Source organism: Varanus komodoensis, unplaced genomic scaffold, assembly GCF_004798865.1.
Source record: "Varanus komodoensis strain SLA01 unplaced genomic scaffold, ASM479886v1 scaffold38, whole genome shotgun sequence".
Lineage (NCBI taxonomy): Eukaryota > Metazoa > Chordata > Lepidosauria > Squamata > Varanidae > Varanus > Varanus komodoensis.
The window spans coordinates 7987442-8014352 of NW_025335909.1; the positions used below are offsets into that span (position 1 = coordinate 7987442).

The 26911-nt window shown below is 53.5% G+C and overlaps 1 protein-coding gene across 1 annotated transcript in view; it reads left to right on the forward strand.

Annotated features, from left to right (window-relative positions):
• Positions 1–26911, forward strand: part of CUX2 (cut like homeobox 2) — a 117072-nt gene that overhangs the window by 74875 nt on the left and 15286 nt on the right. Inside the window, exons 4-11 of the mRNA XM_044440953.1 lie at positions 9542–9620; positions 19578–19715; positions 20145–20268; positions 21790–21866; positions 23935–24001; positions 26022–26070; positions 26173–26277; positions 26641–26832. Coding sequence (XP_044296888.1) covers positions 9542–9620; positions 19578–19715; positions 20145–20268; positions 21790–21866; positions 23935–24001; positions 26022–26070; positions 26173–26277; positions 26641–26832 — 831 coding nt within the window. The remainder of the gene's footprint in view (positions 1–9541; positions 9621–19577; positions 19716–20144; positions 20269–21789; positions 21867–23934; positions 24002–26021; positions 26071–26172; positions 26278–26640; positions 26833–26911) is intronic.

Genomic DNA, 26911 nt, shown 5'->3' on the forward strand with positions numbered 1-26911 from the left:
GGCTGGGCCTTTGTTCCTCTCTAGCGGTGCTTTTGAGAGCCATGCTTTTGCATCCTTGAGGTGTGGTAGCTCGCATGTAGATTTGTCTATATTCTATACATGGCTTTGATGTGCACTCGGTAATTAATTCTGCCATTCTGCAGCTGGCTCTGGTGGGGGACCTTATTGTCTAGAATAATGCAAAATAGATCCCATACGCCAGCAGTCTGCAAGCCCCATTTCAGGCATTTTATAAGGCAAACAAGTGGGCACCCCAAAGGAATGGGGGCATGGCAGAGGGAAGGAAGAGGCCCCTTCCAGTAGTGCTCCTTCCGTTCTCACGGGCATGGTCCCTGGGGCATGTGTTCCTCACACCCCCGTTGTCTGCCCTTTCAGACCCTACCCACTTTATACACTGGTATTTGTAGGATCTGAGTTTGGAGGAAGAGTACAGACAAAGGAGACCTGGAACAAAATGTTGCCTTGTGCAGTGTTTGTATTCAGGGTTCCAGCCAGCCATGCCCTCTTCCGAGATACTCCATTCCATTCCTGCCCTGCCCTGGCCTCTCGAGAGAGGTCGGCTCGGTCAGAAGCCCATTTTCCCCATCCCTCGCACTCCCTAGCCCAGGAAAGGTGGGTAGGGAGCGAAACAAGGAAAAATGTTCTTAAGCAGGGCTTCTGGGAGAGAATTTGGCTCTTTGCTGGCCAGATGGGCAGATCTGACCGGCCAAATGCAGCCCGAACGATGAAGGTTCCCCACCTGGGATTTACGGGGAGATGTGCCAGGGGATTGAAACCAGATTCTTGCTCATGCCGGATGTGTGCTCTGCCACTGACCTATGGCCCTCATCCCCCAACGAGGCTGTCACGATGGAGAGGGTACACAAGGAGAAGTGGAAGGCCACGAACTGCCCCTCTCTATCCGCATCTTCACTAGCATTCTGGGATCCCCAGAGGAAGCAGGAGCTTCACTGGTATTTAGGATTCCCCCACTAAATATCTCTTGTTGAGTGGCAATTTACATTAAAATATAATCACCACCAGTTTGGGGTGTTGGAAGCAAGCTTGTTGCAGCCCAAATCTTCCTTCAGCTGCAATTAGACCAGGCAGCAGTTGTGCTTTTTATCTGTTTGTGTTTAACTATGCCTTGATCTGGGGCAGAATATCAACAGGGAGATAAAGGGAGTGGAGAGGAGAGCGAAGAGTGGGCATCTAACCCTTTTTTTAACCCGTCAATTACAATAATATTTTTGCTTCCAAATGTTGCTTTTTAAAAAAAAAAAAAAGTTGGCTTGATAAGGTATAATCATCGCACAGAGGCCAGCCTGACAGTAGTAATTAATTAGGCCATTATGCATTCTACGGTGATAATTGCTTTGCTGGAAAGTCACCAGCCATGGAAAGGACCTGGAGCAGAAATGTAATTCATCAATCTTGCGTCGTACGAAGCGCAGTTATGTTTTCTCTCACCTTGAGTTGGTGCACATGGTGGAAAGAAACAAGGGGGAAAAGTTAATGATACATCGATGTATAAAAGTGAGAGGGGGCTGCAGTCTTGCTTGGCACGTGAGGCGGGAGGGGGCTGAGCAAGGACGGAATATGCGGAGACTGTGATCAGAATCGGACCATATAATGGTTGTGGGAGACGACTCCGTCCTGTTCCTTGCTTATTGCTCCCAGGCAAGGTGCCAATCCGTGGCCAAGCCCGGGAAGCTGCTGCAGGCGTCTCTTGTTCTGTGGAGGCTAGAAATTTGCCGGAAAAGCTGATGGGGCCTGCTGGCAGTCAGATCAAGGCAGGCAAAATAGGCCCTTGGTTAGTTCCAAGACAGTCCTGCCAGCAGGAAATCTCTCCAGGGCAACAGGAGAATGTTGTCTCAGCAGAGAGCAAAAGCCAACAATCTCCTTACATGGCTTGACTCTAGAACTGTCTAACCGGCAGGACTATTCAATGGTCTTTGCACTATTTGTAGTCCGGGACTTCTGCAAAGCTGGGGAGATGGAGACTCCACCAATAGGTGGCCAGGGTGCAAAGCAGGGAGGCAAGGTGCTCAGGCTGAGCAGCAGCTGTACAGAGGCAGCCCTTCCCCTCGCGGCTCTTGAAGCCACGTGGTTTCCCTGGGCTGATGCACCTTCTTCCGGAGCTCCTGGTTTGAGCCCCCAAGCTCTCGCCTGGTCCCCAAGGCTCAATTGGTGCTCAGCCTGGGAGCAGCGCATGGCAGATCACATGACGTGGTCCGAGAAAGGCAGTTCCGAGGGTGTGTGGACAAGCAATCATTTCCGCAGAGCTACTGAAGGGGCAACTGGACCCTGGATTCCACCCTTCCTGGAAGCAGCCCCTGTCACTGGGTCACTATATCCGCATAAGAGTGAGGCAAGGAGAGAGTAAGGGAAGAAGGAATATTAGCAGGGAGGCAGAAGCAGTCTGTGCTACCTCGTTGCAGCCGATTAATGCCCCCTATTCCATATTAGTCAATGAAATGATCTGGGCCAGAAGCCACTTTGCTCTCCACTGTATCACTCCTAAAAACTCAGGGTGATTCATCCCAAGCGGTCCAGATGGGGCGGAGGGGAACGCACTGGCTTTAAGTGGCCTGTATTTGGCTGCCGTGACTTGCAGTACTGGCTCTCCCAAAGCCGTTGCAAAGCAATAGCTGGAGGACGCCCTTCTGCCCCAGAACTCCTCGCCTGGCTCGGCCGTCTTGCGTGCAGTTGACTCCATGCTCACAAATAGCCAGAAGGGGCTCGGTGGGGCAGGGGAAGCCTTAACCATGTAAAAAGCAAGCATTTGGTTGATTAATCACTGAATGCCAGTTGCACCGTGACATTTAACTTCTCCCATCTTTTTTTTCCTTCCTTCTTTCGGTATGAGAACGCAGTAGAAAGAACTCTGGTATAATGACTGAAGTGGGAAAGAGTGGCTGAGAGGCAAGAAAACATATGATCTTATTAGAGCTGTCTGAACGCCCAAGCATGTTTCCCTGTGAAGGAAGCTCTCCTTGGACTGAAGCACAGAGCACTGAATATTCATAGAAGCAGTGGATGTGCCCATGTGAGCCATTTAGTAATGGCTCAGCCTGAGGGCGAAGTTCACTATGGACACATCTGTCCAGTTTGCTTCACCCCACATTCAGGTTTTTGATATCTTAAGTTCTTTCTGTACAATCCATGAAGAAATCTATACCTTCTCCTCATCTGCACCAGCCAGACTCGCTAGGTCCGGCTGTTCCCAGCACAGAGGGGACCCTGGGTGAACCTGCCACGTAGCTCTTAAGGACGAGAAATCCTGCCCGTCAGAAGAAGAGAGATGGCAGCCAAATCCATCATCTCAAACATGGTTGAATACTCTGGAATTCAAACCCAGCCTTTCCAGAGCGAAGCACTCAACGCCTTGGCCCTAAATGAATGAACCTGACAGTTTAGCTTTCTCCCACATACACAGCTTTTGAATTGCCAGTCCTTTCCATCTCATTTATAAAGGAATTTTCAGTTCGATCGGTCCTTGCTAAAGATAATAACCCCAATGAAATTCTCACCCAAGCCTTGCATTTATAAGCCTGCCTCTTAGGGTCCCCAGTTCTGGTCTTCAGCTCCTTTATGGGGGGTTTGCTTTAAGTACTCCCTCCTATTCCTGTGCCAAAAGTACCGGAATCACCTTTGCCAGTGAACTAGGAAAACTAGGAATGGCTGCTGCAGAGGAGAGCTTACCCAGGGAGGCCTGGTGGCTGAACCAGGGTTCTGCCTTAAATGAATGACCCAGAGGGCTTCCTTGGTTTGTAGGCACTGATGAAGAAACTCTTTGCAAAAAATTTATGTCCCATTATGGAAGCATAAGCAGGGGAGAAAAAGCAGGCCTGCATAGAAGGATGCTGAGGGAAAAAAGACCACGGCTTATGCAACGCTTAACAATGGGATGGGGTGGGGGTGGGAAAGAGAAGTGATCTTTGTGCTCCGATGCCTGGGAGCAGGGAAGGAGAGAGGGCGGTTTTTGCTCAGGTGGCTGGCGAATTACAAATGACTGGTACAGCTTCTCTTCTGAATGACAAGCAATTTAAATTCAGTCTTGTGTGGAAGGTTTGCAAGGCTTTATGAGCAGTACCAAAGGGGGGGGGCAGGAAAATAAAATCCACCTCCTTCCCCCTTCCCTGTTCAAACCCTTTAGATTCAATAGATTTGGCTGAGCTGCTTCAGCCCCAGAAACTACCTTGCTTGATAATTATCAAATCAGCCAGTTTGGAATGGTGGCGACTGTTCCTTAATAGCATTGCTGCTGGTTCCCAGTGGTGGCAGAATCACTGCATACGTTAGCTGTCTGTTTGCAATTGAGAATAGAGCAGGGTAGCTAGGAATGGCCTTTCTCCCAAAGTCACTCCCATCTTGTCAGAATTGTTCAAAGCTTCGGATGCCCCAGAACTGCCCCTGCCCCTTGTGACAAGCTCAGCTGGGCCTTGGTCCCCCTCCGTGTCGGACTAAGCCAGCTCTTCCCCATCCTCGTGCCGGACAGGAATTCGGCCATCCCCTGGCCAGGGTGGCTGGAAGGCTAGCCACACAGGACGGCCACTGGAGGCCGGCACCTGGGGCAGGCAGGGCGGCCACCTTCGGAGGGCCCACACCCCTGCGGGGGCCACGGGCAAGTTCCCCTGGAGCTGCCCCATCCTTAGCCACTCTGGCCGCCTCCTTTGCTGGCCCCCTGTTCTGGTCCAGAGATCTGTGGCGGCAGCAGGAGAGAAAAGGCAAGGAATGGCCACTGTCCACCTGTTCCCAGGTTGGTTGCCTTGCAAGCCAACCAGTGGCAGCAGAGACAAGCAAGCAGGGGAGGAGCAGAGCAGCGAGTGTCGAGGCCAGTGGAAGCAGCAGCCCTGCTCGGGGAGTCTTGCCCAGGCGCACTCAGAGCCTACTCACCACTCTGAAAGTCTGGCGGGGCCTTTCTAAAAACAGCTAAAATCTTCAGCTGCACCCAAAACTGACACATCCATTGTGCCTCTGCCATGAAGCCTTCGTTAGTCTTGGAGGTGCACAAGGTGCGTTGTTTTCACCTCTCCGAGCAGCACAGGTCTCCCTCTGGAAATTCTTCTTTACTTTTTTGGCATGGCCCCGGGATCACTTGGGCGTGTGGCTGGTGGAGCCAGCCAGGGTGGGGCTGGGGGGGTGGGGATCGAAGCAGGACTGGACCCTGGCCAGCTCGGTGAGTGCTTCCTGCCTGCACATCTTGCACCACAGTCCTATTTCAGAGCGTTATTCTGTTGCAGCGGGCGAGGAGGCTGAGGTTTTAGAGCATTCCCAAGACCTGGCAGCATGCAAACATAACACGACTCCAGTGTGGTGGATTTCTGCCACGGTCTGCCTCTGGCTTGTCCGAGCGCATTTCAATGAGCTGACCCTGGCAGTGATGCAGTTGTGTTCTTTTAACTGTTGGCGGCTGACGTGATGGCTCTCTTCTGATCTACTGCGGCAAATGCTGGGGTCGGAGGAGCAGCGAAGGGAAGTGATGCTGTTCGGAGGGTTCCCAAAGTATTGGAAAACAGACCCCACTGGGTTCAGACGCGGGTGCACAAACGGGCCGTGCGACCCACTCGGCTTGGCTGTCGGCAACACGCCTGCTGCTCTTGCCAGCCTCGGTGCGGTTGTGCAAGACGTGCAGCTGCCCCCGCTGCGCGCCCTGCCCCCCGCCCGGCCGACTTCCTCTGCTTCACTCTCCCCAGAGCGTCATTTCAGTATTCATAACTGTGATAAATCAGACAGCTTTCGAGGTGCGTACACACCCAAGTTCTTTTGTAGAAGGGGACATTTGTCTTCCTCCTGTGTCTTGCTGTGCCGCCTGGTTTCATGCGGCGCTTTCCCCCCGTCTTCCTGCCCCTGCGAAAACCGACCGGTGACAGGTGACATTTCTCTGACTTGGGCAAGGGCTGGGTGGCAAATCCATCAGGACCAACTCACAACATTCCTGGCCAAAGTTCCAAAGAAAGCTTTAATTACAGCTGGAGTCCGATGGAGCTGGGAAATATCCGTGGGTTTTTGCATAGGGACACTGCGAGGTTAAGTGTAGTACATAATTCTTAAACGAGCAGGAGCAACGCAAGCGCACTGGTGTAGCCTTGCCCTTAGCAGGGGGGCAAAAACTGACTTCAGACGTTAAGAAAGAGCCTGCAGGTGCTTTTTAAGAGCTGACGTGGAGAAAGGGAGAACGGAACAGACCGATGAGAAATATTGTCCGTCCCGTGTTCTCATCTGCCTTATCCCGTGCCCTTCTCCATTTCAGGCAGTTTCTAGAAGCCCTGGAATCTCTCCACTCGCTTTCTAAGAACTGTCCTGCCAAGTCAGACGGAAGGCTACTGCCGGGAAGCCTTGATGGCAGCTGCGACGAGGATACCCGGGTTCAGTCAGGAAAGACCCCTTTCGCCTTGGACTTCAGCAGTTTTATTGAAAGATCACCCAGGACCCCTGCAGTGACTTATGACAGCAGGCTACTGGGAAGCAGTTCTCACCGCCAACTACAAGCTTTTAGAACATACACAGAGTGTTTGATAGATTCTGAGTCACGTGGGCCCAGCAGCTGGGCAGTGGATGACGAAATAAGGGGAGCACAGTCAGAAGAAGGTGAGGGGTCTGCAGAGGGGGCTCAGTGCAATGGCATTTGACTGCAGGAGAGTAACATAAGGATCACTGAGGCATGGGGGTCGCTGTGGGTCTTGGCATGCAAATGAGGGTGATCTTGTGTGTGTGTGTGCGTGCGCCCTCGTTCTGTCGGGGTCTTCCTGAAGACATTAAGCCTGTCGTCAGAAGACAACTGTATTCTCTAAAGTAGCAGAGAAAGAAAAATGTGTTTTCCATACCTAACACTCTTGGTGACGGTAGCAGCTTTTCTCGTGAATTGAGAAGAAACAGGCATCCATCTCTTAGGACCCCCCCCCCCCACACACACACACCTTTGAAACAAAGGGGTAGAATTTGATTTTTTATTTAAACCTCAGCATTAAATTATAATTTTTATTTACTCGGAGTGCATCAAAGATTTATGACGGCACTACATTACAGGAGCATTACAAATTTTGCCGAAGGCAGCGGGCACAGTTTTGAATGCTGCACTGGGCAGAGACGGGCAAATGGGCTGAAGGTTGCACCTTCGTTCAATTTGCATCAAGTTCAGGAGCCGTTAGGCACGGAAAGGGATGCTTCGGATACTGAACTGTACTGAAGTCTGGCTGTGCAGCGTTTCTCTCTTGAAACTTCTTGCTAGATCTTGAACTAGCCGGATTGTTGTCGCAGAGGAATATAAGCCAAAGTATGTATAATGTTAGCTGAACAGGCATCATTTCGGGGCTCACAAACAGAGGGCTTCCTCCACACAGACCGTAACCAGAGGATGGAATTTGCTGACCCAGGTGGCCTCACTTGTGCATAAGAAGACTCCGTGGCGTCAGAGAGGTGCCTCCGTGATGGTTAGTCGTGATGGATAAAAGGCACCCAGCTTGCAGGAGGGGATTGCAGGGTGGGCCAAGCACAGCGCGGCTCTCTTCATGGCGGCAGGGGACGGTGAGTCCCTCTTGACGCTGGAACCCAGCGGGGGGGGGGGCGCACACATCTGCCTGCCTGGAGATTCAGCAGGGGAAGCCAGAGGCATTTCTCTGCTCAGCTGCTGCAGGATTCTTGACCGCAAGAGGTGGCGGTGACCGTCTTGATCGGTTTTAACGGGGGGTGGGTGAGGCCATGGGGGACACCTCCATCGTGCCTAAGGTCAGGATGGCTGCACAGGCCTCCAGGGTTATGAAAGTCCAGGGAGCCAGACCCCGGTCCGTCCAGGCCAGGTCTGTTGGCACTGATCAATGGGCTTTTGTCTAGGCTGGCCTGGATACGACGAGGATTGACTCTGTATGTGGAGCTGGTGGTGGAAGAATGTTTTGCAGGCTTTGGTTCGCCTGCCACAGATTACCTTTGGCCAACCCCAACCCAGCCCCAACCCCGGCCCTATCCAGAGTTGGAACCAAATAGCAGACAGAGCTGTGCGTCGCCCGGCCATAGTCTCCCCGCTCTATGGCAAAGCAAACTGCGATTATATGGATCTTTTTTTTGATGTTGCACCATTGACCACGCTGGGCGATCCACAGAACGGTGGCCCCGTTAGAGCCCTGGAGGGATTCCAGTGCTGCTGGCGTGGCGTGGCGTGGCATTGAGTGTGTGTGGTCTTGTGGCCACCCCGCAAACACACACGCACACACTTGCCCCCAGCTATTAGGGAAGGGTTGATGGGACGGGGGGGACAGTCTGCATGTCTGACATTAATTATTATTAATTAATTATTTCTCGGGTCTACCTGCCAGTTTGAATGGCAGCTGGGGGACAGAGCTGAAGTGCAGCTCACATTTGGAGTGTGAGTTTGCTGAAGCCCCTGGCTGCAGAGAGAAGGGTGGGACTCGCGGAGACAGAGGGTGGCCTGTGCCCAGCACAGCCCAGCCCTGACGTGCTGGCAGAGGCTGCTTGGGACCTCACAAACGGGCTGCCCCACAAGACTTTCTCGGCCAAAGCCTTCCTCACAGAGCACATGGCTCATGCTTTTCACAGGTCCGGGCCACACGGCGGGTGGTTTTATTGACTCGTTGCCTCCTCACCGACTCCCAGAAACGGCCCTGGCATTGTGTATAAAGGGAACGTTCAGTTGGGCTTCTTTTAAAAAGTGCGGGGGGGGGGGGCATTCTGCTTTCCTCATTTTTCTTGCTGTTTTGTTTTCAAGTTGATCTCTGGAAAACGGGAGGGGCTCGGGCATTTTTGAAAAGAACATGGCTAGCCGAAAATATTCCTATGGCCTGTGGGATTTAGGGTTGCATCTCTTACACGGGGTGAGTGGCGGTGAGCTAACATCGAAGGAAGCGCAGCCCTCATGCATCAGCCCAGCAGCCCGAGGCCCATAGCAGGCCAGACAAGATGCGAGAGCAGACAGGACAGAGGAGCTCTGCAGATAGCTCACCTCACCCACAGCCACAGGATTCTTCGCCAGCATCAGGTGATACAAGGCAAAATAATGCTGGACCACCTCCGGCAAGGTGGCATCCTTGCCTAGCCAAAAGCAAGAGCCTCACGGGCGAGAGTTCCAGATAAGTTTCTGAGTGCCGGAGAGTGCCGTTTCATGTAATGGTATTCGCACCCATGCTCCGTTGCAGTCCGTCTTGGAGGCAGGCAGGGTTCTTCCCCTGTCCTCTGACCTTCCATCTTCTCAACAACCCTGCGAGGTAGGCGTGGTTAAAAGGTGACGTTTGGCCCAGGTCGTGCGGCAAGTGTTGTGACTGGGAAGTGGTTTGAACCTCCCTGATTCCCCAACTGCCGAGCGAAGCCACCAGTGTCTGATGCCTTCCTACCAACTTAAGGAAGGGGCCTTTTTAATTTTCTGCCACAGGCACCCACGTATCTTGGGCCATCTCTGGTAAACAGCACCGAGGAGTTTTGGGCAATTTCCCCTTGCGGACTCGAGATCTGTGATGTCTTAACCGAGCGCAGGTTTTATACAAGATAGTATCTTCTCCTTGATTGCTTCTGTATTGCTGTTTTGTTTTGTTTTTTATGTTCCCCTCAGGTGGTTGCTCTTAGTAAAAGAAGCAAGGAAGCAGAGGCGGCGTTCCTGAGTGTTTACAAGCAATTAATCGAAGCGCCAGGTATGGAAGGCCTCGGCTTCATTCGCAGAATTGATTAAAAGGGGGGGAATTATTGTTCGGAGTGTTCCGTGGTGATCTCCCGGAAGCCTTTGCTCGCAGACAATGCAAGGGAAAGATGCCTGCTAGGGCCTTCATGCTCTTTTCATGCAGTGACAACATGAAGTAGGAACCTGCATTTTGCAGCTCTTTATGCACCTGCCCATAGATTTTGCAAAGCTGCCCTCTCCGGAAATGATGTCGGAAAAGGGACGAGACTTTGCCCTGTAGAAGATGTCCTCGCCTCCTGTTTTGAGGTTACACAGCAGGGAGCGAATGAGAAATTTGGTCCAGATTGGGCATCTCTTAATTTCATTTGTTTTTAAAGCATGTCGCTAGTCCCTATGATGCTGAATATATCCTTGAAGCAGTGGGCATCAGTCTGCATCACTTTTTCTTGAGTGAAACCCTAGTTCTGCAGGAAAATGCCAACTTTATTGTGTATATGCCACAGCATGCACCGTTGCAGAAGAGGTATTCCATCTTACAAGTATGTACGTGTGTGCCGGGAACACTTCTTCCAAGATGGGGCCTGCTGTTTGTCTACAAACTGTATTAACAACAATTAAGCTCTGGAAAAGGGAGGCTGCCCCGTTAAGCAGGGATCTCCCTTCGTCAATTAAAGTTTTCAGCCCTCCTAATAAGATTGGGCTTTTCCTGGCACAGAAATTTGTGTCGGTTTTGACTGATGGATTTCAGCGCCGAGCATACGTGTTCTACCGACATCATTTGCTCCGTTGTGTTGGCCGCGCCTATCGGCTCTCTTCGTGGCGAGCTGGCATCCCCTGTGTTCCTGTTTGAAGTGCGGCGCAACAGACAAGTAGAAACATCTTTTGCTATCGCTGTATTTCAGTGCCTGAGCCAAATCTATCTTGACAATAAAAAAGGAATACATTTGCTCACGCCTTGTAATAACGCTGCAGTGATCCGTGCTTGTCTCTTTGACGGTGAGTTAACCGAGATGACTGAACTCCCTTCCCAGCAAAGGGGCAGACAATGGAATTTAGATTTGATGGGATTGGGGGTGGGTTCAGAAGAATTCCAGTGCATATGGCCAGACCTCTCAGGTGTTCCTCATTGTGAGTAGCATTTGTGCGCGTTTCGCTAAAGGATTTTAGAAATATAAGCAGGGTGATGTGCATTCAGTCCTCTACCTTGCAACTTGCAAGCCCAGAGTTCGGAATTTGAAATCTTGGGAGAAAACAACTTACTAGTCCTCATGGCTGCAAAGATAAGCTGGCAAACAGGTGAGATATACCTGATTTAATCTCAGAAGCCAGAGGGGGGCTAAATGGGTCTTCCTTTGTTTTGAAATTGGGGTGGAACTTCTGGTTAATTAAGTCAACTGATATAATCAACCTAAATATTGCAGGTCCATGTATATACATTCTTTTTAACTTTTTTGTTTTTGCACATGTGTGCACCAACTCTGGCCTGGCAATCCTCAGATTCTTCAGGGTGACAGGACAGCCTCTCAGATTTCTAGGAGACAAACTCCTTAAGGGAGACGTCAGTCGATTTTCATGGGCCACTCAGATATACTAGAAATATTTGGGGATTTCCAAAAGAGAGCCTGAAGTATTTTCAGAAAGCAAATGCGCGAAGTGGCACATACAGAGAAATTAACAGAAATGGCTCTAAGAAAAAAATAGCTCCAGTTAATTACTTTGGTTGATGCAGTGCTGTTTTAGTCAAAAGAGTCAGAATACCTGCTTAGAAAGACTAGTTTTGTTAGTGAGACTGTGGACCCTTTTATGTTGTCGCTTTCTCGATTCTTTTGGCGTGCGTGCATGCGTGCGTGTATGAATGTGTGGGTATGGGCGGGTGGGTTGTTGATTCTGACATGGATTCCTGTGTTCTGCTCCCTTTATGCATCTTTGTATGCTCCTCTGAGGCTCTTTTTTATTAAACAAAGATGTAGTTATTAAGAAGCATGAGGTTTCTGAGGAGCCAGGAGCTCAGGCATTGTGAGCCTGAGGAGTGAGAAGACCAGGATCTCCGGCAGCGCAGAGCTGAAGGGAGGCGAGTGTGCCAGGGGACCCGAGAGCTAGGTTGCTGCTTGTGGGGCAGACCTGGGCTCCGTCTGGCCCAGTATTGCTGCCACCGGCTTTGCCCCCCCCCCGCCCCCCCAGAGATGCTGAGGACCAGATGTTGGTCCTTCCGCGTGCAAAGCACCTGCTTGGCCACAGGGCCTGGGACTGGTGCCTCGCCCAATCTGAGAGCGGTCCGTTTGGACCCGGGAGACCCTCTGGGTGCAGGCAGGTGTGGGCGCACGGCACCTCCGGATCGGCCGGTCTGTGCATCGAGTCCATGCAGCCGAGCAGTTTTCATTCCCGATCAGCCCCTGCTGCACCTCGGCTTCCGTGCCTGCCGCAAGGACACGCTCCCTGGGAGGAGAAAAGGCGTGCTCTGGATCGGTGCCCAGATTTGGCCATTAGCAGTCCCAATCAGGAAGGCCCTTTAATCGCTCCTTTCTAGTGGGACCAGACCTGCCCCGTTTAGGTGCCACCGTGCTGACTCGGCACAGCTCCTAGCCACCGGAGACCTCGGAGACAGCTTCTGCGTGGCATCAATCCATTTCCCATCCGTTTAAGAATGCGGCTACAAAATAAGTTGAATAGTTTCTTGGGGAAATTCAGCCGGGCTGAGCGTGCCTCTCTCGCTGTCCCACGGCACTCATTAAATTTCATCCCGCAGTCAGAGCCTGGGAGCTGCGTTTTAGGGGCGGCCAGCAAGAACCCCGTGCCAGTTCTCAGCAGACTCCCCTCCTCGCTGTGGGAAGAGGGAAGCTTCCCGGCAGGCGGGGCACCTGCGCACCTCCTGCAACCGCGTGTTCTTCGCAGAGGAGTTCAGGTGCAAAGAACAGGCTCCTGATTTGACACTGTTAATGGTTCCTTCTTTGTTTTGAGTGGCTTCTGTCAGTGCAAACCGCAAGCGGCGAGAAAGCGTGATTGCTCAGCAAGTATTTTGATAAAGTGGGCCTGAGCTTGTGTGTCTGTAATTAAGGGAAGAAAAAGATATCGTAAATCTTTCTGATATTGTTCACGCAGATGTGGCAGGGAGAAGCGGGATGGGCCTCCATGTGTCACTGTCTTGGGCCGGGAAGGGGGTAGTGGTGGAGGGAAGCAGTGAAATCATGCTAAAAACATAATTAATGCCATTGTTTTTGAGAATGGATTGATTTAAGCCTTCTGTTTGACTTAGGCAGCGGTGATGGCTGATTTCTTCATTGTGTTTGAGGTGCAACAAGCCCCTTACACATGTGCCTTAGAAAAAGTGATTTGGTGTGTAAGGGCAGGGCTGGCAGTCTGCGGAAAGCATGAAAATGTGTGGCTTTGGGTGCAAGGTTGCACTTTGTGGAGACCTCAAGTTGCTAGACCTCAAGACAGTCATGACCTGCTTGCAAATGTTTGTGGGAGTCACCCCATGAAAACTTGGAGCTTGGCAGGGAGATCAAATAAGATTTGCAGTGAGTTCGAATTGCCGAATACTCGCCTTAGATCAGGTGAGCAGAAGGTGGGTTTGGATCTACTGGTAGATTTCGGTGTGAGTTGCAGCAGATGGACAAGAGTTTCTGACTCCCAATTATCTAACATGAGCAACAACCGGAAAGTTTTCACCCCCACCCTCTCACCCTCTGGGGAGAAAAACCAGAAAGCCGGCTGAAAAAGAACGCCTGGGGCGAAGCCAGGGGTGGATTTGTATGTAAAAAGAGAGGTGAATTCAGGGAAAGCAGAAAGCAGCGGCTGCTCTCTCCTCTCTTCCCCAGTGCTGTGCATTCTGGAAGGACCCACATGGCCTCTTGGCCTGGCGCCGTGCGGTTGCCTGCAGAGGCACTTGCTAGGGTGGCCAGGGGCCCCTTCTCCTGCAGGCGGGGCGGGGGAGGAGCCCCGCTTGCTCCATTTAGTGGCGTTGAAGAGTCTTCTTGTTACGGCTGTTGCCCGACAACCAGGAAACGCGTGCGGATGCTCTGCAGACCTTCCTGAGGTCTACCTTCTGCCCGGCCCTGGGTTGCAGGTGTGGAAGGGCTCTGAGGACTTGCAGGTAGCCCCTGGAGCCCAAGACCTCCAAGCAGCAAATATATCCAAGAGACCTCGACCCCCAAACGTCTCGGTGAGCCCCCTCAAAAAGCACGCATTGCACTATTCTGTTTGAAGACCCTCAGATGTGTGCCAGAATGAGGCCCAGAGACTGAAACGGGGTCCGCTGGACCTGGCGCTTGTCTGCTCCGTTGCAGCATGGTGTCTGAAGGCGTTTTATTTCCCTTTCGTCCACCTGTCTTTAAGCATTTTATCTGTTTTACCTGGAAGCCACGCAGAGTCAATAGTATACGGTCCCAAAGCCTGAAATGAACAGAGCGGGAAACGGTCTCCCCGTACCTTTCCTGCTTGGTCTGAAATCTGCTCCCGGGGAAAATTGTGGGCGGTGAACAGGGGGTCAACAGCGCCCCCTCGTGGCTGCATTTCAAATCAGCAGTTCGTGTTTTTAAGCGGCAGAGTTTCTCGGGGTTTTGTCAAGGATTTCTTTTGCTGTGATTAAAAACAATAATCAGCTGCTCTCTTGTGAGTTTTCCACTGAACGCAATAAAATTAAATCAATTGTTCGTTGTCCAGGGGCTTCCCCAGTTTGACTTTCCAGTACTTATTAGTTGGTCTGTTCGGGTTTCCCAGTATCAGTGTAACCAAGGAAGTAGCCCCAAAGGGAGAAGAAAGGAGAAGGGCAGCAAAGCAGGCACCTTTTCCCATCAGCCATCTAGAAGCAATACAGAGCAGCCACTCATTTAACCCCCCACGGGCTCTCTGAGGGGTCTCGGGTGGCCCCCACAGTAGGAGTGACAAACCTGTGGTCCTCCAAACACTGAACTACAACTCCCACACCCTCAATCGCTGCTCCTTCTGGCTGGGACTGGTGGGAGATGGAGTCCAGCAGGGCCTGGAGGGCTGCAGCTTCCGCTCCCTGGCTCGCGTGCACCGTTGGACTGAAGTCCTGGAAGACCCAGGCAGGCTGGGATGGCCCCTGCTTCCTTCTCGAGGCCTGGGATGCATGCCAGAAATGAAGAAAGCGAAGGTGGGCAAGAGCGAATGTACGGCTTCAAGAGATCTCTCGGAGTTTCACGAAGAAAAGGTATTAAAATACGTTCGGCCAAGTATTCCCAGCGCTGCAGCTGACCGACAGACCAAAAGGCCGTGTGCTCTGGCCTGCCTTGGTAAAGTGAGCACTCTCGAGCTGGGCGGAAGACACGCCTCTGAACAGCTTGCTATGAAAATTAATTCCTGGGCTGAGCACGTGATCCGACTTCCTTAATGCTCGGTATTCCCCCACTCACACCAGCCCCACGTCTTGTTTGCATCCTGCTGCACGTCACGTACCTTGAGTTTCTAATCAAAAGGCGGCCAAGTAGATCACACAAGCCGGAGGTCTGCCCACTGCCGGGCCAGAGTGTTACTTAATATTCCTTTGGTGCAGCTCACTCCACCAAAGGCACTTTGAGTTTGCTGTTCTTTCCACACATGTTGGCTCCATGCCTTTGAGGAAGTCACAACCAAGGCACAAAGATGACCCTCCGATATCCTGCCTCTGAACATGGAGGTTCTATTGAGCTTCCATAGCAAACAGCACAGATCTCTCCTCCTCTGTTAATTTCTCTTGCAGAGTACCTAGCCAGCGAACGTGCTTTGGCTTAGTCTGTCTTCGCCTCTTCAGGGGACTCATTTAGGGTGCGGCGCCATTACAGGCACCGTATCTTGGAGGCTCACGGCCGCACTGTGCAGAGCAGGAGGGGGCGGCCTCTGGGCGCCACAAAGGTCCTCCTGCCCTGCATTTTTCATTAGACTGCTGATCTAGTTGGGACAACACGGAGGTGGGAGGAAGGAGCGTTCACATCCATCACCACGTCTTGCTGCAACGAATTCTGCCCGTCAATTCTGCATTACGTGCTTCCTTCGACGCACTTCCTTTTGCTAGTGCTGAACCATCCACTGCCGAATTTACTGGGCGACACTGCCACAGTGAGAGCCCCCAGACGGAGACCCCGGGCCCCCAGCCCGCTCCCCCTCCCCCCGCAAGCAGGCATGAGGTGCAAAGCAGAAAAAAATGGCGATCGTGGCAGGTGAACTCGGAAGGTGACAAGTGGAAAAGGCCGTTGCCTGGAGCCCTGCACAGTTCCGTGAATGAGCCGGAAGCGATGCTCAGCAAGCCTCGTCCAGCGACCTCCGCCGGACTCCAGCCGTGCTAGCCATAGGCAAAAATTACACGCGGCGAGTTTTGCCCGTCCACCTAGCTGTCGTGCGCAGGCTGGGAATTCTTGGTCTGCGCAGTCTCATCAGCTCGCACCCTGAAGCGTGAGGTTTAATTACCCATATCGTTATCTTAGCTTGCATAGCTGCAAATGTTATTAATGGCTGTAAAGTTATCCAGTCCTTTATCCCCGGCCCCCGCCCCCCACTCTTTAAACCCAGCTACGCTCGGAGTCTCCCACTGACGATCCATCGCAGCTGGGAACCCAACAGGTGGATCATAAGCCGGGCAAAAGACACAGCTGCCCTTTTTATTGGCTCTGAATTTATTGCCTTCCAGTTTCTGGGAGTTGCTTTCAGTGGCTAATGTGTGGCAGGCTGCGAGAGGAAAGCCCGCTTCCGCAGCCGCTCCGCCAGGGCGAGGCGGAAGCCATCCGCCATTCCTTCGCTAGCTCACCCTTTTACGAAGGACAGAAAGGTTTCCCGGCAGCCCGAGAGTCTCACGTGGTTGAAGCGTGGGCCTCTGTGCCACTCACGTGTATGTCGCGCTAGAGCGCGTCCCAAGCACGTCCCATCCGTGGCCTCAATAATCCGTGGAAACGCCCAACAACCCTTCAGGGTCGGGCCGTAATAATATTATCTCCTGCACTAACATCGTGGCTTGCAAGGGAGGCTCAGAGATTATCGCTTGCTTAAGGCCATTCACAGAGTTTGTGGCTCTAGCGGGTTTATTGATCTAGTTCATTTAGTTATATATTTCAATTGATAAATCGCCTTTCCTCCGGTAAGGATCCCAGGGTGGGATTAAAAAAATATATCCATTATAAAAACCATGTAATCACAAATTAAAAGGCAACAAAAGGAGGAAAAGGCAACCACAACCAGCACATCAATTAAAAACGGAACTATCAATTTTTTTTAAAAAATAGGTTTAATCTAAAATTTTGAAATGCTTGGGCAAAAAGGAACGCCTTAATTTGACACTGAAAAACCAGTCGGCGCCTGTCCCGCCTCCTCCGGGAGGGTGTTCCCGTGGAGCTCCTCTTTATTGTACGCATAAAGATGAATTGCAGTTTTGCCCATCAGCGACGGCACCACGGAGCCACCTGGCCCTGTGGTCCAGCGCGGGAGAAAGCAGCTCGTTCCAGTCCGTTTGCGTCCATTCAGCTCCCACGGACTAAGACCTGCTCAGCCGAGTGAGGCCTTGCACTGGGGGTATGATCCGTCCCGCGACCCCAAGCTATTCTGGGGATTACAGCTCAACTCACAGGGAGATGGGGGGGGGAGGTGACATCATCACCCCCTCAGCCAAAGCATCCCGGTGCTTCAGCCTGGGGTGACGCGAATGGTCCATTGGGTGCACCTGGGTTAGCCCGGCAATAACCAACCCACTCTGGCTTATCGCCAGGGTAGGTTGTTGCTACATGTGAACCCAGCCCGTTTGTTTCCTTGCCCCCAGCAGAGCCTGGCATGGGAGGGAGAAGCCCGAGCCGTGTTGTTCATGGCGGGGAAGCCAAGTGTCCTCCGTGTACAGAGGACTGCCTATAACCGGAAGTCCGAGGATGGAAGGCCCTCACGGCCGGCGCCCCTCGGCGGCCCCCGGGCATCAGTCTGTCCACCCTCACGTGGGGGCGAAATGGCACCATCCCTAGCTACAGTCCTAACGATGACAGCTCTTTCGAAGCGTGTATATCCGCATATAAATTAGCCTATGCAGATTTTATGTAAATAGGCGTCCTCTTGTCGCCTCTGTTTTGACGGTGGCCAAATGGTGGCTGGCAGGTCCTTTCTGGGAAAACCAGTCACCTCGTGGAGCCTGGCCTTTTTTCCGGAAGTTTCCGCCCCTCGGGCAGTCAGGCGATCCTTGGCAGATGCTCCCGCATCGAGACGGAGGGTGCAGGATGCGCCCCTTCGATTTCCCCTGCCTGTAATTACTCTGGCAGGGGTACCATCGCTTTGGCAGAGTAGGCGCGGATTCGCCTATTCCAGGCTCATCTGCTGTTTTACCAAGAAAGGGGCGCTTCAGCCAGGCACTCGCACGTTTACTTAATTTTTGACCCTAAAAATGTTGGTTCTCCTTTCTCCCTGTTCCTCAAAAAGGCGGGGAGGGGAGGGGACAGGTGGAGGAGAAAGGCAGAGAAGGAAAAACACGGGCTTCGTACAATAGGAGCCATTTTCCTGAACTTATTAAAAAGGATCCAGACTTGTAAATTAATTTGTTCGTGTTGTACAATGGCAGTGCAGATGGACTCATTAGCATGCACACAACAAATAATTATAGATGAATTTTTTAGCTGGCCTTCCTAATGGGCTTGCTGGGTTAATTATGTCAATGTATAATTACATTGGCCCTGGGAGGCATAATGCTGCCCCCCTGCCGAGCGGGCTCCGGCTAATGACAGCGTGTTGCCGCTGACGGAGACGCGGGCGGCCTGCTTGGAAGGCACCTGCTGGCCTCCGCGGAAATGGCTGCTGCCTCGCCCGCCGCTGCCGCCCGAGCAAACTGGCGCAACTGGCACGACATGCCTTGGATGGTGGCGGGGCCGGCGGGCGGGGGGGGGCATCCTCGGACAGACGTGCCACACGCGCCTCGCACGGGCCTTGCGTGCGCTGGGTCAGCGCGGCCGTGTGCCGGGCGCAGCCAGCCCTTTGTCCTTCCCAGCCGGCCCTCCTCCTCCTGGCCCTTCCTCCTGGTGTGGGGCGGCTCCATCGTGGGCTCTGCGGAAGCGTGGGATGTTGAGCCGGGGAGTGTCCCCATCCCCGCTCGTGTTTCCAGCCACGGACCACCCGAGGCCGGGCCTCTTTCAGGCCCCGGGCTCGGCCCCTTTTGCGGAAGGTTTGGGGGGCTGTGTTCCCGTGGCCGGCAGGGGCAAAGGCAAAACAGACTGGGGGGGAAATGCAATGTTACCAAGAGAGCAAGGTGAGGCAAACACGTCTTCTCCTCCTCGTGCGGATCCCTTTTTGCTTCGCCCTGCTTAAGGGCACTCCTGGCCCCGGGGTGTCCTCCTTAGTGCAGGGGTTTTTTTCTGATAAAAGAAGGATGAACAGAAGTGATAGGTAAACAGGGGAGGGCTGCAGTAGAAGACACCCCCAGATGTGGTAGCGAAACCCGCAGCTTAATTCCTCAACTGGAAGCACCCCAAGTGGATTAATAGTTAAGTTGCGGCGTGTGTTTCCTGGATCTTTTATCTTTAAAGAACAAGAAAAACAGTGTTTTAAATATAGGAAGCTCGCCTGCAGGAACTCTCACGGCATGGCCTGTGTGGGAGAGCAAAGCTGCAGACCCTCTCCTGGCCTCCAGGCTGGGGCGTTTGGGCATTTAGTGGCCCCGGCGTGTCCAAGTGTCGGGCGATGGCCGCTTGCAGAGCCCGGTGTCCCTCCGAGCGGGCAGGGGGCCCTCCCTTTCCCTCACATCCTTCGGAGGGAGCTGTCCTGGGACGCCCCACCACTGCTGGGCAGGAGATGCTCCCGGCAGCCGCCTTGCCTGTGACGTCCGGCCTGCGGAGCTCGGGAGCGCAGGGGAGCGGGCAGTCGGGTGCAGAAGGATGCGCGATGGGGGGGCCGTGAGAGGGCAGCCGGTTCTGCCCCGCGGAGCATTAGGAGCGAGTGCCCCCCCACGGAGCTGCAGGGCGGGAGGGTCGGGCCGTGTGCTGACCCCCGCCCGGCTCCTCTGCTCCCCGGCCAGATCCTGTTCCTGTGCTCGAGGCGGCACGGAGCCGCGAGGACTGGCGCCAGCAGCTGCACTGCCTCGGCCCCGAGAGCCCGCCGCTGAAGGAGCTGAACAGGCTGTGGCGGAGGAGCGCCGAGCACCCGGGCCCGAAAGGTACAGCGCTCGCCGTGGGGCTGTGGGGCAGCTCTGGGCCCGTGGGGTGAGGGCAGAGTGCAGCTTCCCGGGAAGACCGTCTGCCCCCCGGAAAGGGCCGCAGGTCCGCTTTCTGCCTGCAAATGATGGACGAGGACTGAGCAGGCGGGGGGAGGGGCGCCGGAGCGGTGCAGAGGGCAGGCCGGGCCGCGTGGCGCCCCGCGGGGCATCGGCGAGGCCCCTCCATGCGCCCCCGCCCACCGGGAGGACCGTCCCCGCCACGTGGAGCCGGAGGGCTCCCAGGAGGCCCCGAGCCAGGAGGCGGCCCGCGGGATCCCGCACCGCGGTTGGTCCCCGGGCCTCCGCAGACCTTCCCGCCACCCTCTGCTTCTGTCCTCCCCCCCCACGTAGGCCTGTCATGCCGCTGATGTGGATTTTTGCACCCCCCAGAGCACAGAGAGGGGGCGCCTCTGGCGGGGCTCGCGGCCGCGGAGGGGGCGAGGCTCGCCGGCGTGCGGAGCAGAGTGCTGCTCACGGACTCCCTGCTGCAGAGAAATGATGCCGAGAAGCAAAAGTACGTGAGTAGCTCGCGCGGTGTGGGGGGAGCGGGGCCGGGAGTGCCGTGCGGAGCCTGCCGAAGGGCCGGGGTCCCGGCATCACCAGCATCCGGGTGGCCTCACGCCTGCCGTCTCAGCCACCCGTCCTTTTGTGAAGCTGCACAATGTTGTTCCCTGCTCCTCCGAAGGGGCACCTGAACCCCCCTGCCCCCAGCTGGGCTTTACGAGCTCCCACTGAGGTCCTGCCCTCTGGCCCACCAGCAGAAGCTGTACCACTGGCAAGTAACTGGCAGGGCTTTTTCTGTGGCGGCCCCACATTTTTGCCATGCCTTCCTTTGGGAACTGCGCACAGCCTCCTCTCTGCTGACTTTCGCTGAGGGTCTCAAAGTCTTCCTTTATTCCCACCAGTCATCATTAATTTTAGAGAAGGCCTTTCCATTTCATTCGTTAGCACAATGAAATATGAATATTGTTTTTGATTGTGTATGTTGTATATTTCATTTAGCGGCAATGCACCGTGTGAGTGTTTTGCTCTGAAAAGTGGACTATGAATGGAAGAGTGCTAATACTTGTATGAACGGTCATGAGAACCAGTGTGTTGTCTTATAACAGCGCTTGACTGGGACTCAGGAGGTCTAGCCTGTGCTTGGTCTTCCAGAAACTAAATCAAAGCTCTGCCAGTGGGGGAGAATTTACTCAGCTGCCCCTTTCCTTCCTCAAAGCTTCATGGGCCCAGGTCACACATGACAACCCAGAGTGTGAGCTGTATATGGGTATTGTGAGTTGTTGTTACATGTGAACTCTACCCTCAAGTTGAACTATGGGTTGCTAATGAAAACAACCCGGAAAGAAAACCCAGGATTGGTTGTTGGGTTCTGTTGGGTTCTTTGTAGTTAATGGCTCATAGCTAAAACATAGAGCGTGTTTTGCGCATGTCGATCCCCTGGCCAGCCACGATTCAGCAACAACCAACAATTCAACACAACCTGCATTCAGTCTACACTCTTGTTTGTGTGAGGGGCGAAGCCAGACATAGTGAGAGGAAATTTACTTATTTATTTAAAGTTGCTATATGCCGTCCAATACTAAAAAGTCTCTGGATGGCTTACAAATTTTTTTTAAAAAGCCACCATGTACAACACACAACATAAAACACACTGCATCCGATCATTTACTTTATTTATTATTTATTTAAAGTTTTTATATGCCGTCCCAATGATAAAAGTATCTGATAAATGATGATAAAATCAAGGATGAAGCTAACTGACTGTTAAAATATTGGAAAAATGAAAAGGAAGTAGGCCCCTTCCCAGTCCCAGCTCTTACCTTAAGTTGAGCTTGGCAACTGACCAGAGTTCCCTTCACAACCTGGTGAACTCCAGACAGGTTGGCCACATCTCCCATCATCCCCAGATAGGAGTCGCCATCCGGCACACCTGGAAGGCACCGGACCAGGGCCGGCTGGCAGCTTTGCTCTGGGGGGAGCACGGGGCATCGCAGCAGCGCAGGAGGGCTGAGCGGGTCTCCTCTTCTTCCAGGGGCCTGCAGGAAGCACAGATCACTTTGGCGGCTCGCCTGGGGGAGGCAGAGGAGAAGATCCGCGTGCTGCACTCAGGTAGGCGGGCAGGTAGGCAGGCAAGTTCGGCGTGGGGCTCTCCGAGCGGATCTCCGTGGCCTGACGCACGCTCCGGAGGGCTCGCTCCCCCAGCGTGCCTTCCGACCGGGCAGGCTCCCTCTCCCGACTCTGCCCTCATCTCCCATCAGGAGGCCTCTTGCCCCTCCAAATGACTGCCCATCTCGCCTCTCTGCCAGGGCTTCCCCCGCGGGGCACATGGGCCTGGCCCCGTCCCCACCCCTGCCTTGCCTCTAAACCTCCGTGAGCACCAGCTGCCCTGAGGGGAAAAGGGCTGTTTTGCCCGGGCAGGCAGTGGGTGGGTGGGCCTTCCAGCCTGGGCTCGGGCTCCCCCGTTTCAGAGTTGCAGGACAGAGCCTTGCCCAGTCATCGCAGCCATGCCCTTCCCGCTCGCCCATAGCCAGCTTTCTAGGTGCACGTTTTCCCCCCTTTGGATGGCGGCACGCTCAGAGAGCACCGTCTCGATGCCAGCCTCTTTGAGTCACTTAAAAAAGAAAAAGGCGGGACATGCCTCTAATGAATTAACCAATGAAGCAAACTGCCACCGATAGTCTGAAGTAATACCGACTAGACCTAGCTTTTACTACTTCAGTGAGAAGTAGGTCTGAGCCCAAGTAGATAAAGCTTCATTTGCCCAGCTTCATTTATTGCCGTCTGTGTTTTCTTACACTCGGCTTGCCCCCGACTCTTTCCCAGCTGTCTTGTTATTTTATTTTCTGCACTTCTCTCTTGTTCTCCATCAGCAGCAATGAAATGCTCAGAATGTAACTTACAGGTAAAATCCACAAGTGTGCTGTCGAAAATACAACGAGGACAATTACATTAAAAATAAATTAAAGCATCCAGGCACGCACGAAAAGGCATTGCAAATTGGTGGGCAATACCAATAATTCTGCTGCTAATGCACCACATGGGCACTGATCATCTTAATACTGATACATGAGTTCAGAGATCTTAGTTGATGATTCCTAAAACATGCTGTTTTATTTTACTGTTCCTGTACTGCTCAGTATTACTGTTGCTATTTTTGTGTTGCGTTGTTTTAATATTGCATTTTAAATGTGATTTTAATTAAGACTTTAATGTTGATATGGAAGGCACTTCAGGACTTTTAAAATACTTAGTAGAATGGGACAAATAGATAAATAGAATTGTAAGGTTTTTGGAAGCAATTTAATGCATTTTCAAACAGGAAAAAAGTCCTAAAACTGACAGCATGCAAATGTTGTGAGCTATCAGACTTTTTTCTATCTAAGCATGCATAGAATGGCACCTTTAGGCGATGGATTGCTCAATTATCTTTTTGGGTCTGCATGAAGATTACATAGAAGGCAGAAAAACTATTTCCAAAGCAAAATGGGTGCTTCTTAGTTTTGTGGATAATGTACACACATGACAGAAATCACACATCATCTTAGAAGAATTCTCTGTCTTTTCTCTCTCACCCACATGCTCACACAGAAAACGGCATGCCTCCCCCAAGATAAAACAATACTTGCCGACTGCCTTTAAAAAAAAATGGCCAATTCTGTTAAAAATCGTTTTGAAAATTTAAACCTCTGCTTCCTGGTTAATCGGGAGCACCTCTACATCGCATCCAAGAATGCTAACCTAGCTGATAAATCTCTGAAGCTGTCTGCATCATCCCCCCACCCCCACCCTGCCCCTGGCAGTCTCCTCTCCTCCGCTGTCCAAGCCACAGGAGCAGCATTCACTTCCCGACTTCCCAACGGTCCATGTGGCCGGGAGCATCGTGCTCTCCGTGCCGAGATCCATAGCTCAGCAGGGGAACATGTGCTGACGGTCCGGGATGCTTGGGAGCCGCTGCTGCCAGTCAGTGCTGACAACACGGGGCTGGATGGACCGGCTGTCCGACTCCTCGGAGGCGGCATCCCGTGAGCCTGTCCAGTTGCCGGCAGAGCCGCTTCTTACTCCCAAGAGTGATCTTCTCAGAGGGGCCTCGTGGTGCGACTTTGGAGGAGAAGCCTCATCCGTTGTTTTCCTTCGGCGCGTCTTTACCTCTGCTCTTGCTTTCCTCCCTGCCGGTCAGCACTGAAGGCCACACAGACGGAGCTGGTCGACTTGAGGTGTAAATATGACGAAGAGGCTGCTTCCAAGTAAGTTGGCTTGCTTCTCACATTCAGCCCAAAACTGAGATGCCCCATGTTCATGTTCAGGCTGTGTGCGGTGTAGTTTGTTTAGCCAAAATGGCAGCCCCCCCCCCCGCCCCTGCACACAAGCACTCAGAAGGCTTGGGAGAAACCAAAAGGTACACAAGGACAAACAAAACTTCACGCAGAAGCCAAAGCTGTTGGGGACCTTCCCTCACTGCTGCTGAGTATTGAGTGGTGGAGACAGAATACTGGGGAGGAGCGGAAGTGGATTGGAGTTGCCTGGAAGAAGGCTTGGCTGGCTGAAGTGCTGAATAGGAGCACTCCGTGCTCTGGTGCTCTGCTGTGTGTCCACCTTGTTTTTATAGGCCAGGATGTCTGGCTGCTTTTTAAAGACACTCAAAATGACCTCAAAGACAAGGGACGTTATGTTCCTGCCAACTCCTTTCTGCCCCAAGCAGTTGGCCCTGGGACTCGCCGATGAGGCAGGCGAGATTTGGCCCTTCCTAGGTTGCCCCAGAAGGAACCAATTGCTGTTGTGCAAAAGCAGCGCAAAGCAAGGAAATGCAGAAAACTGCAGGTGCGGCAGACAGCAAAATGGGAGCCAAGGTCCAGCCAAGTAGAACGGACATTACACTCGGGTCAATTTCCAGAGGTCAAGGCGGAGCTGCCCAGCCTCGGTGCCATCACCCACAGGTCCCCGTCTTGACTCCTCTCCTGTGCTCACGGCGGTGGCAGCACCTGGAACGGCGCTTCAGCTGAAGTTCACACTGGCAGGAAACGGCTCCTAAACACAGCTCCTTGAGGAGCAGGGCACGGGGTTTGGAGCCCGCCGGAGGGGCCGGCCGGCCGGCACGAGAGACCCCTTGTGCGATCAGAGATCCTGGTTGCCATGGGAAAGCATTGCATGCTCCTGGTCATTTGCTGGCTTCTGCGGACTGGGCAGCTCCTAGAGGCATAGGAGCAGGTTAGCTTCTGGTCTGCTGGCAACTCCACTTGCAGGCCTGGGGGCAGCTTTGGGGGCTCGGCAGGACAGGACTTCTTCCGTAAATTTGGAAGCAGCCTGCTGTGCTTTGGGCAGCAAGCCGCTGGCCAGAGTGCTGCACCTTCCTTCAGCATTTTTCCAAGGACGGGGGAGCCAGACTCACCTGGTTCCCTTGATCCTGCTCTCCGGCGTTCTCCCATCAATTGTCTGTTGCCAGGAGAGCTTCAAGGAATCTCACGTACTCCACCAGATATGCAGTTGCTTGTACCCATTTTCCTCAGTCGTGTGCCGTTCTGTTGTTCCTTGGCAAGGCGGTGTGCCTTCCTCACCGTCTCTTCCTCCCCCTCTCGTGCTTTTCCTGGCAGGCACCAGTTGGGAAAAGCCACCCAAAGCAGATGTGCGTGCTTTTCCAGCTGTTTTGAGCATTGCGCTGCGTGTACTGATGTTTGTTGCGGCCCCAACTTGCACAATCCTATTATGCAACAGAGCCAGAATGCTCAGTCGTATCACACCGAGCCAGATGTTCTTTGATCCTGCAGCTTGTGCCCGTTTGCCTAGCGCAAGGCAGCAAATTGTACAGCCTTTGATCAAAACTGTAGCTGCCACACTCCAAAGGAGGAGGAACTCGGGCGGGGCAGAGGACGGATCCTGCTGCTGCCAGGCGTTGGCTCCCCTCTCCCCTCTGAGAGGCTCTTTGGGGTGTGTCGCGAGGTTTCCCCAGCTATGTGATGTTTAATTTAGCTGGCGAGTGGCTGTGCCTGAGGCTAGAAAAGGTGACCCAGTGGAAGCCTTGGATGTTTGCCCTTCCACGCGAAACAGGGCCAGTGGCACACGGCAGCATGGCTGGATAGGTCACGTAGGTGGAACCGCAGGTGGGAAGCAACTAAACCCTGGCAGATTGTCCCACACTGACAAACGCCCCCAGACGGTAAAGGGGGAACGGCCGTGTTCCAGAAGGGCCACGGATTGGACCGCCGCTCGCCCCAGCTCTGTGGTTCCCCGTCCCTGCTGTAACTGGCTGTCTTTCCTCTGCTCCCCCAGGACGGATGAAGTGGCCATGATTATGACGAACCTCGAGAAAGCCAACCAGGTAACTGTGAGGAGGGGGCGGGGGCGCTCCTGAGCTCCTGGGGGGCTGCGTGGAAGCCCATTCACGGCCAGAAGGGTGAGCCTGCGCTCTTTTCCTTTGCAGAGAGCAGAGGCAGCCCAGAGGGAGGTCGAGAGCCTGCGGGAGCAGCTTGCCTCGGTGAACAGCTCCTTGCGCCTCGCCTGCTGCTCCCCCCAAGGACCCAGTGGGGTGAGGCCGGTGGGGGAACGAAGGGTCACTGGACCCCAGGAAGCAGCCTGTGTGAATTGGGCCGACTCTGTGGTCCAAAATCGCTTGCGGAAAGCACTAAGACGTTCTCGGCTCTTGAGCTGGGAGCCTTGGGGGGGCCAGGAGATGTCCCAACCCAGCCTCCTGCAACTCATTGTGTTGGACTGCAGTGCCTAGCATCCCCAGCCAATGTGGCATAGTTCCTGCACCACACTTGACTTCCCGAGACCACTCCACATGTTGACTCGCGATCCAGGGCAGGCCCGTATCCTTTGGGAAAGGCCCTCTGCTGTTAAACTAGCCCTGCGGAGTTTTAACTTCCTCCTTCAACCTCCTGTTTTGCAGGACAAAGTGAACTACTCCTTGTGCCCGGGGCCACGGCTTGAGGCGGCTCTCGCTGCCAAGGACCGGGAAATCCTTCGGCTTCTCAAAGAAATCCAGCACTTGCAAAACTCTATGCAGGAAATGGAGGAGTCATCAGCCAACCAGATCGCGGACTTGGAACGGCAGCTGGCTGCCAAGAATGAGGCCATCGACGTGCGTGGTCCCTCCGTGCCGCCTTCTCGCATCGGGCGGCGTGAAACCTCACCCCAGGCCCTCCCCTCCCCTCCCCTCC